At 35.2% G+C, this 11,446-nt stretch overlaps 1 protein-coding gene across 1 annotated transcript; it reads left to right on the forward strand.

Annotated features, from left to right (window-relative positions):
* Window positions 1-6,666: 6,666 nt before the first annotated feature.
* On the forward strand, window positions 6,667-7,389 carry LOC127122353 (uncharacterized). The gene has a single exon (XM_051052701.1). The coding sequence runs from the start codon at window positions 6,667-6,669 to the stop codon at window positions 7,387-7,389; it is 723 nt and encodes a 240-aa protein (XP_050908658.1).
* Window positions 7,390-11,446: the final 4,057 nt, after the last annotated feature.

Below are 11,446 nucleotides of genomic sequence, written 5' to 3' on the forward strand. Positions count from 1 at the left end.
ACATACATGATTCACCTCACTTCACTCCTTTTCATTCCCAATAAGCAGTGGCGGAGCCAGATAAAAAAGTTTGGGATGACCGCTAACGTAAAATAAAGATTATAAATAAAATGTAAATAGTATTTTAAATAAAAAATTAAAGTTAAAATAAATAAAAAGTTAATTACTAAAAATTTAAATTACATGACTTAAAACTATCTTAAAGTAATGTTTTACGCGTTCTGAGTGACTTGAAATCGCCAACAATTGACTCCGAACTAATGCTTGCATTAATCTCCCTTTCAATATATACTGTAATGCTATCTCCAAGAAACCCATCATCCATCTTGTTTCTCAACTTAGTCTTAATAATTTTCATTGCTGAAAAGACCTCTCAGTTGTGGCCATAGAAACGGGAAGAGTCATGATAAGACGAAGTAGTCTATCAATCAAGAAATAAGTTTCAGCCCGTCCAGATGCAACCAAACATGAACATAGTTCTTGAATAATTTATAAATTATTCAAGTTTGATGCTTGATGAAAAACAAATAGAAAATGTTGGAGTTGAAATTGCAAATTATTCTTCTCTTGATCACTAAAATCCATAGGATAATATTTTTCAACTAAAGAACAAATAGTATCAATGCTAACAACTTTATATCCATCCTTAGGAGATAAAGAACAAGAAAGAGTTAACAAAGCCATTGCCTGCTCACTAAATATGCTATTCAACTCTTGTAACTGTTTGTCAATGGTAGTGAAAAAGATTTCAACTTTAAAGTAATGTTGAATTGTGAATTGATTCTCTTCAAGACGGGAGCGTCCAAATCTTGTTGTTGAATGAACATCATTAAGATCAGGAATCTCAATACTCTGCTTTTCACAAAAAGATACCACTTTAGTAAACAATATATCCCAACCATTTTCTCTCAAACCTTGAATAAGATGTTTTGTTAAACGAACCAAGTTTATAGCATTAACTACATCTTGATTTTTTTTGTAAGGCTTGACAAAGCATATCTGTTATTCCCATGATTTCTTTCATCAAGTGCAAAATAAATATAAAATCAAATGCCTTCAAGTAATTGTAACAACTATCTGCATCCCCACGTGTAGCATAACTCCCTCTATCTTTTGCAAAAAAAATTTAAAACTAAACAAGTTGCTTCATACATATTTATCAAGCTAGAAATTGAATCGTAATGTGATCCCCAACGAGTATCTCCAGCTCGTTTCAACGTACCAACTTGATTTGCACCTTTACCAGTTACAATCTCATCAATCTCTAACAAATAAGCAATTTCTTCTAATTGGGTAGCTTGTAACTCATCATGACGCTTTGTAGAAGAACAAATAACATTCACAACAAAGATCATCTTCTCAAAACATTTATGAACAGGTTTGACTTCTCTTGATGATGTAACTAATGCAAGTTGCAATCGATGAGAAAAATAATGAACATAGTATGCATAAGGAAAATCCTTCATAAAGAGGGCTTGTAAACCATTCCATTCTCCTCTCATATTGCTAGCACCATCATACCATTGGCCACGAATGTTAGAAAGATCAAGGTTATGTCGAGAAAGTATATCACATATTGCTTCCTTAAGAGTTAAAGATGTGGTGTCTTTAACATGTGCCACATCAAAAAATCTCTCTTGTATTAAACCAATTTTATCAAAAAATCTTAATACAAGAGCCATTTGTTCCTTTTTTGACTCATCATGAGCTTCATCAACAACGATACAAAATTTGGAATCACCAATTTCCTCACGAATACTCTTTTTCACCATACTAGAAAGAATTTGCAAGAGCTCTTTTTGAATTTGATGTGAAGTATACTTGCAATTTTGTGGAGCATTTTCCAACACAACTTTTGCAACTTCATCATTGTAGGATGCTAAAAGTTTCAATAACTCAAGAAAGTTACCTTGATTTCTTGATTTGCTACTTTCGTCGTGACCCCTAAAAGCACAAGCTTGTAGTGTTAACCAACGAATAGTGTCAATTAAAGTCTTGAGTCGTAACCGATTATTCATTCTTTGACTTGAACTTTGCACTTGAATAACATTTCTAATATGACCATCTTGATTCAACAAGTCTTGACAAGCTTTCATTGCATTGTTTTGTGGTGAACAAGGATCCTTCCCTATGTGTTTAAGAAAGGAACAATGTTTTCCATTCCTAACTTTCTTCCAATTTCTAAAACCCATAGAAATAAAGACAAGTGATTCAGGACATCCACTTAGTTTTTTGCTAAAAAGGTAACATGGTAAGCAATATGCAGCATCTTCAGATGATGAATATTCTAACCATGATGGAAATATGCTAAACCAAGTATGTTGAAACCTTCTCGGATGATCCTCGTTATCGGACACAGGATAGTTTTCTAAATGAATTTGATATGGACCCCATTTTAGATAAGCTTTTCGTATTGCATCCACTTGATTTGGTGGATATTGCCAAATCGGAGGACGCTTTCCAGGATCGCGTTCCAAAGAATTTTCAAAACCATGATGCTCTTCAATTGTTGGATTCTCAAGAACTGTTTCAGATTCGGATGTCGGGATTATAATTTCTTCATCTCTCTCTTCTCTTTCAATTTCACATGCTTTCCTTTTGAAAAAAGAATCAATTTTCCTATTATTCAACTTTACTCTTCCTATATAATCATATTAGATCCAAAAATCAATTTAGAGAACATAAAAATTAAAAGAGAAAAAAATTAATAAACTTAATTAATCAACTTTAATCCGTTTTTAAATACCGATAACTTCACTATTAGAAATTAGCAGCAACAATGATTAAATAAACCTTATTACAGTGTATAACTATATTTGTAAATTACAGTGTTATGAATTGGCTTAATAAACCTCATATAGATTATTTTAACACATCAAGAAAGAAGAACCCTAAAAATCTCGAAAACGCAAATCAAGCAATCACTTTAATTTGTTACTTTTTACAAAAGAAGAATGAATAAAGTTTTTTACCTGTTAGATGTCAATCACTTTAATCTGTTCTGATTCCGGTGCCGGTAGCAAACCCATATGAGAAAGAAAGGAAAGGTAAGAGCTTTTTACCTTATCTGTATTTTAACCTAACTTTGAATGAAAAAGAAAAAATAAAAATTAATTTTAATTTAAAATAAGGATGTTTTAGTAATTTAATATATATGAATTAAAAAAAAAGTTGAGGAATGGTCGTGGCCTTCCCACGTCCCCCCTCAGTTCCGCCACTGCCTATAAGAAAGAATCACGGTGCTATTGAAGGGGATTTTTTTTCACGATAATGAAACCTTGCAAAAATCCCCTATCATCCTTCACTCAAAGCTCCCTCTTAAACCTTAATCAGAGTTTCATAATAAAACTTTAACAAAGGTTGAGTTATTACCTAGATCCCACCAACAACACATAGTATAAGGAAGAACAAGCAATCACAACGAAAAAAAAAGAACGAGAAGAAGGAGAAGCGAAAAGGTTTAGATAGTTGGAAGAAACTTCTTACCTGAGTTTGTCAGAATTGCAACCATCAAACTAACTCCTATTTGGTATCTTCCTATCTCCTTCTCGCCTTTTTGTATTACCTTTGTATTCACCTCTTGTTGCATTATCATAATGGGCTTTTTCGTGGTTGAATTTTTGTTTGGTTTGAGTTTCTAAGGTCCCCGATCCCGTCGTTTGGCTATGATATAGGTAAGTTCGAGCCTGGATTTAGATTGAGGCGTTTATTTTAGTAGGTGTTGATGTTTGTTTCATCTTGATCTGGGGTGGTCACTGAAGAAGACGATGGCAGCAACCACGCACCGCCGCTTCTCTGACGAGGTTTTAATCGGAAAATATGAAGCTCTTTTATAAAGCGTTTGGTGAGAGGAGAGAGAGGCGCATTGAAATGTGATGTTTGCCTTTTCATTCTTTCTGTTTTGTTGTTTTATGTTTTAATTATAGGAGCTGTTGGCCTGACACGATGGTGACAAGTGTCCCCACCGTTGACACTTGCCACCTGTTGCTTTTCCTTTCTCTTGATTCCATGAGTTGTTTCTTGCGTACTATCATGGTCCAGCCTATATCTCTCCTTTGGACCAATGGACCAAGTCTGACACTCCTGATTTTGCGGTTAGTCAACGGGGGTTGAGTGAGAGTCCATTGGACTCTCCCTGGTTTTGGGCCTGCGTTTTCATTTCCCTCACCCCTTTTTGCTGCTTATAGCGCCCCATGATGGACCCTTTTTTTCTCTTGATAAGCCCATTTCCTTTTTCTTCTTTCTTCTTGTAAGTGATTAATGAGATGATTAATCTAGTTAAACAATTTTGTTTAATCAATTAATATTTTGATTAATTTTATTAAATAATTTTATTTAACTTAATTACTTAATATATTGAGTAATTCTATTAAATGATTTTGTTTAATTTAATTAATATCCTTTATTATTTCTATTAAATATTTTTATTTAACTTAATTAATTGTTCACATTCTTTGAAAATTACTTGAATTGGTACCTTGTGCTTATTTGATTTATCTATTCGTGTAATTTCTCATAAACCATGTATGATGCATGGCAATAATATTAAACCATTTAAAAATTAAATAATGCTCGATCCAATATCGAGCCCATTTTTAAGCACCTTTGTAAGTCGATTGCTTTTAGCATTGCCATCAACCTCACATAGCTTACTCTTGGGCTTTCTTACAATGATACCTATTCAATTTTAACGAATTAATTTGAAGGTCAGTTCATCCAATATACCTTTAATTTATTTGTAAAACACAAATTTAAAACCTCGATCCAAGATCGAGTATTTTCATTCAACTCAAATTAAAATACCTAATTGTAATAAAACACCATTTAATTTAGAAATAAAAAGGGAGATGGTTTTGAGCCTTCAACTCGTCTCCTCGATTAATTGAATACGAGTTCCCTTACTCAGTTAGATAAAAAATAAAATAGTTTAGAGCCTTCTATTCCCTTTCCCAAATACTTGGATACGAATTGCCTTACTCGGACATTCGAGTATTTGTCATCCATTTAAAATACTTTAACTATCATCAAATCCTTTTATAATTAAGGATGAAAAGGGAGATGGTCTAGAGTCTTCGATTCCTCTTCTCGAGTATTTAGATATGAGTTTCCTTACTTGAATATCCGAGTAATTATCATCTAACAAAACACTCAACATATTAATCCAACTTGTCACCCCAGTGTGATCAAAACTTTTTTCATAAAGAACATTGTTTAATCCCTTCAAACGTGTATAACAAACTGGTGATTAAGCCTCCGTCGAGAGTAGACAAGCAAATGTTTATCCTTTAGAATATGATCTAAACAGTCATTCATTAAAAGACACCAACAAACCATAGTTCCCCGAACTACGAATGCTCTGATTTTCTTATAGCACCATAAGGATACTTAGGCACGAGATTTCAAGATCTTTGCGAGCATACTAATAAAATACCTCCCTTTTCCCCTTATGAGGTTTCCATTCATTTCTCTTTTGAATCTTTTATTCACCTGGAGAAAACATATAACATTATCTAACATCAAAACACAAATTAGACTAAAAGGTTCCCGTTTAGTACAACGGACGTGAGGGGTGCTAATACCTTCCCCTTGCGTAATCGACTCCCGAACTTGAATATGGTTGCAACGACCAATATTCTATTTTCAAAGGTTTTATCCATATTTTTCTATTCCTTCATTGGAATAAATTAAGTTCGGTAGTGACTTTGTTCGAACTATTTTTCCACGACCACCGTGAGGGATCATATTTTTCAAGATGCGACAACTGGCGACTTTGCTGAGGAAAATTGCTCCAAGCAAGAGAGAGTCAAGTCTAACTTAGTTTAATTTGCGTCTGGATGTTAACTTTGTTTTTTGTTTTCTTTATTATGTTATTATTATCTATTTGTAATTGCTATTTTGTGATTTATTGATTGATTCTTATATTGCTGTTGGGGGCTCTCTGATTATTGACACTTTGTGAAATAGGCTTTCTACCCGAGTCTGAGAAAAACCATATGATTAATATGGTGGTTGTATAGTAGAGGCCCACGAGGATCCTTCCTTGTTAGGACGATACGAAGACCCCGCCTAGAGTAGATTCTCTTAAGATGTTATTGTTCGACTAGCCTTCATCATGGCAATAATGTTTTCAAGTTGGATATATGACTCTAGGTACCTTTTAACCCGTTTCATTTCTGGTGGTTGTATAGAATTAACCTATGAGACTTCAGTCTTGGGTTAATACAAAATCCCCAATTAGATGAGATCCCTTGGACGTATTACTATCTTACATTAATATTTGCAACCTCGATCTATGACTCTGAGAACCTTTTTAGAACCTTGTACTCGATGGTTGTGTAGTAGAGGCACACAAGGAGCCTTCCTTGTTGTGGAAATACAAGAACTTCACTCAGACGAGATTATTTTGAGATATTATTGTCAAACGAGGCTTTGTCATGGCAATGGTAATTTAAAAAAGATCTATGACTCTGGGAACTAACCGACTATACTGCCTACCCATGGGGTTCCAATGATCATATATACCTGTTATCATGGCCAATATTGTGAAACTTACCTATACTTGTGATCCTAAAATCATGCATAAAAACATTGCATATTCATGACATAACATTCACATTTTTGTTTCCAGGGAATCTAAGAATCATAAGTTGTAGGAATTCATGAAGCATGGAATCAAACAAGAGAAACACTTATTCTTTCAAGTTCAAAGAGCCTGATCTGAGCAGCCTACATGACTTAGTTTCTCAAACGCATCCGGTATACAGATTCAACTTTGGGAATAACTATGGAAACTTGCTTGAACTTTTGAATCAAAAGGTAGACCATATAACACAGGTGACTTTGGCACAGTTCTATGATCCACCCTTGAGGTGTTTCACATTCCAGGATTTCCAGTTGGCACCAATGTTGGAAGAGTTCGAGCGCCTCGTTAGAACTTCCATGAAGAATAATTCATTGTTTATGGGGATGGATGAATCCCTGAAACATGAAGTTATTGCTAAAGCCCTTCACACGGATAAGAAACAAGTTACTTCCAATCTAGGGGTCAAAGGAAATACCAAAGGCTTCTCACTCAAGGTCCTCCTGGAAAGACCTTATACACTATTGAATGTAGAAAGTTGGGAAGCTTGCTACACTACCACTACCTTGAATATCTATGGAATCATCTTATTCCTAAATATGGATGGTTTCATAGACATGACTGCCATTAGTATTTTCCTCACAGAAAATCATGTACCAGCCCTTTTGGTAGATGCTTATTATTACCTAAGTTATAGACATGTGAAGAAGAAGAGAATGATTGCTTGTCGTGCCCCTCTTTTATCCCGGTGGTTCTTGGAACATATTCCAAAGACAAGAGCTTTTGTAGAGCAGAAAGATGATAGTTGACCTCAAAGGTTGGGATCACTCCGATCTAATGACCTTTGTTGGTATTCTAGAGAGTATGCTGGTATGGAGATCATATTCAGCTGTGGGGACTTTCCCAACCTACCACTCATTGGAACTCAAGGATGTATAAACTTTAATCCAGTTTTATCAGTAAGACAACTTGGGTACCCAATGGAAGGTCCTCAAGATGTGAACTCTTTGGAAGCTTTTTTACTACTTGACTACTTGGGTATTCAAAAGGATTAAGGAAGCTTGGAAAAAGGTCAACCGAAAAGGAAAAGCTGATTGAGGAAGAGTGAATGAGATCCCCAACGAGCCTTACTTCCAATGGGTGAAGGAAAGTGTGGAGGTAATCAATATGCCTTTCATCATCAGGATACCTGTGCATCTTCCTAAGCCAAAGCTCACTCATATACCTATTGAGGAAGCTAAAGAACTCAGAGCTACCATAGTAAGATTAGGAAAGGAAAATGAAGAGTTGCAGCTAAATCTCCAACAAGTCACTGATGAGAAAAACAAGATAAAATGGGAACTCAAGCGGAAGAATGCGCAACTTCAGGAAAATAAGGAAAAGTTTAACAAAGAAAAGCATAAGAGGAAAAAAGTTAAAGTGGGTATAGAGAAAGCTCATCTTTGTTTGGATACCAAGGATCAATTGAAGCAAGCCCAAAATAAGTGTCAAAAGAATGAGCATTGGTGGTATCTTGCTACTAATGAGAACAAGACAATAAGAGACACACTTGGAGCTCAGATAAAAGAGCACAATGTTTTCCCCTTTGTGCCTATTTTAAATTTAAACTTTTGTTAAAAGAATTCCACTCATTTTGAAATTGATACACGAATTACGAGGTTTTGATCCCTCATTTTTATGTTGGTACGTAGGCACAAGTCCGAAGGTCTTGTCAAACACAAAAATATAATTAATGAATTATTTTCTCATCCCCACACTCTATTTAGTGCAAACATCATTTTATACCAAAACACATACACACATAAAAAATGGCTCCCTAGGAGTACCTAGGACACTTTGGGTGCTAATACCTTCCCTCTGTGTAACCAACCCCCTTACCTGTAATCTCTGACATTTTATTAGTTTTGATTTGAAAACTTCTTATCTTTGGGTTTTGTTCGTACTTTTCCCCTTTCCTTTGGAAATAAGAAAAGCGCGATGGTGACTCTGGTTTTATTGATGTTAAGTTTATCCATAGCTTAATGGTTATGAATTTACCGCTACAGAAGTTAAGTGGAGACTCTGCTGGGGAGTAGTCCTCAATGGGTTTAGCCTACCTTTTTATGTGTATATAATTGTATATTTGATGTTTGTATATTTATTTGTATGATATAATCTGCTTGTTATGCTTGATGATCTCTGAGTGGTGAGATAAGTTCTAACCCAAACTTGAGTGCACTTAAGATATGAGGATGGTATAGTCATTTTCGACTTGTGTGGAATAGTCCTTAACAAGTTAGCTTGAGACCCATCTACTCAGTGGAGACCCTTTTGGAGTTATTGACGTCAAACAAGTTATTTGTGGTTAGGCATTACTTTCTCTGATTTGGGGTCCGAGAAGATGAGGACCGTAGAACATTTAACCCAACTTGGCCTATTTAGGACTTAGTGCAGGGACTGTTCAAGTGTAGACTTGATAAGAGTTGTTACGCGATACTACACTCATACGAGTTTCTCTTGAGCATATTATGGGTTGATGAGTCAGCCATCCTAACCTATAATATCTGATAGATGGAATTAAGACCTTAGTACACTCCTTTAGGATGGTTCTCAACTTGATTCCATGCTCGTGACTCATAACAAACCCTTGATTCTTGATTTATCCAATCAAGTCTTGTCAATATCAATGGAACTTGGGTGTTGATAAGGTGAAAACCATATTCCACCAAAATGGATGATTGATCTTGACAATGAATTAATTCATCCCTTGACCTTTATTTGTTTTCCTTGTGTGTGATCCCTTATTTGTGATTGTTGCATTCATGCATTCATGCGCATCATAACATTCATCACATGAAAAATAACTTCAAGGAATTCAGGTTTTACTTGCAAATATTTTCAGACCATGGATTGTGGACGAAGGAACACTAAGAAGTACAGTTTTAGATTTCCCAATTTTAAAGAGCTAAGGAAGCTATAATCTTTTGTATTAGATCCCTTGGACCTCAAACAACGTCATGGGAAGCTTCTATATGTGTTGTCTATTGATGTGGTTGAAGGACTCTTGAGTGTGTTAGTTCATTTTTATGACCCTCTCTACCGTTGCTTCATTTTTCCCGATTATCAGCTCATGCCTGTAAGACCCCAATTTTGACCCTAAGATCCCTCATGCAATTTCATCATAAGCATTAGCATTGGGATCATGCATTGGCATCCTCCTTACCCCTTTTTCATTGGGTTTGTTTTGGGAAGAGATCACCAAGCCCTCTGTGATTGTATCATACTTGTATATTATCATTTTACTAAACCAAATTCAAAAATATGTCTTTGCATTTGCCTAACTCTTTTGTTGGTAGGGCATGATCATCATTGACTCATCAAGTTCATATCTAGGATTTGAGAGCCTCATGACAAAGAGCACAACCCTGAATTGATCCAAGGATGGTTATGAGCATCATATATGAGTTCCATTGATTCCTACATGTTATATTGATCAAGTTTTCTTAAAGACTTTCATGTTGTGATCTAGAGCTAGTTTTTCTTGGAAAATCATTTTCTATGTTGAAACATTATAGGTCATTTTGTCTAAACCCTAATTTGAAAGTCAACTTCCCAAGGCCATAACTTGCCCAATTTTTATGATATGAAATATTTCGAAGTTGCACAATCAAATTCAAGGTGTCTACTTCAACTTTGATGTTTGGAGTGAGAGCTAATTCAACTTTTTTGAGCATGTGATATGAGGTTACATTATAGGTCACTTTTTACCTATACCATTGAACAAGTGATTTTTCCAAACTTGAAAAATGCATAACTCTATCATTTAAAATCCAAATGACATTAAATTGGTTACCATTTTGAATGTCTTTGAAAGATATAAAACTTTGATGAAGACACTTTTCTCATTTGAAACTCACATAAAAAGTTAAGCAAGGTGGAATATTGAGATATATGGCTTGACACTTAGAAAAATTTCCAACATGTTGAAATTTCCAAACCTCCACCTCAAAATTCTTCATGTTCTAAGCTCCCAATGAAAAAGTGTTGAACATGAAAGTTGTTCCTCTTGATATAACCTTTCCAAAAAGTCTAATTTCATCCATTTTGGACAAGATTTGCTAGGGCTGCACATGGCTGGAACGTTGCATCATCATTTGGCAAAGATCAAACTTCAAGCTTCCATATACATTTACCTTGCATCCCAAGTTGATTTCAGACTTACTCACACTCAATTATGGATCAAGTGGAATGATTTCATGGGCCTGTACACACCCATGCACATATGCATCACTCATTGCCAATCATGGAAAGGCATTTGGAAGGTGCAAATATCACATGATCTAGCTATAAATAGAGTTCCATATGCTCAGAATTGAGGACCCCTTCGCGCCAACTTTGATCCCAAACACCTAACCCTTCCATTTGAGAGGATAATCCTGAGAATTTCCTTTGTAAATTGAGTTGAATTCTCACTATTTTGAGATTCAAAACTCCAAGGATCCAAGACCTTTTGTGCATTCTAAGCTACTTCTGCAAGCATCCTGAACAAGATCAAGCACGAGCCAAGGAAGAACAGTTGAATCCAGACCTGCATTGAAGGTATTTTCTAGAAAATTTCATCTTCTCAATTCTCTCTCAATTCCACTCAATTCTCTCGGATCTTTGGTTGTCTGAAGTCTTACCAATGTAGGCAAGAAGATTGAGTTGCTTAAAGGTCAAATCGAAGCAACTCAGTTGACACACCTCAAAATTCAACTCCTCATATCTTTCTATATATGTGGAGTTAGTTAAAATTGAGGTCAGATTCGTGCTCTACGCTATTTTTTCTTTAAGATCATGTCCTCTTTTTTCATTTTCTTGATGGTGATGAGTGAACCATTCCGGCTA

This window comes from Lathyrus oleraceus, chromosome 2 (assembly GCF_024323335.1).
Source record: "Lathyrus oleraceus cultivar Zhongwan6 chromosome 2, CAAS_Psat_ZW6_1.0, whole genome shotgun sequence".
Classification (NCBI taxonomy): Eukaryota; Viridiplantae; Streptophyta; class Magnoliopsida; order Fabales; family Fabaceae; genus Lathyrus; species Lathyrus oleraceus.

Coding starts and splice junctions, on each gene's coding strand:
- LOC127122353 (XM_051052701.1), top strand. CDS start 6,667: ATGGAATCAAACAAGAGAAACACTTATTCTTTCAAGTTCAAAGAGCCT.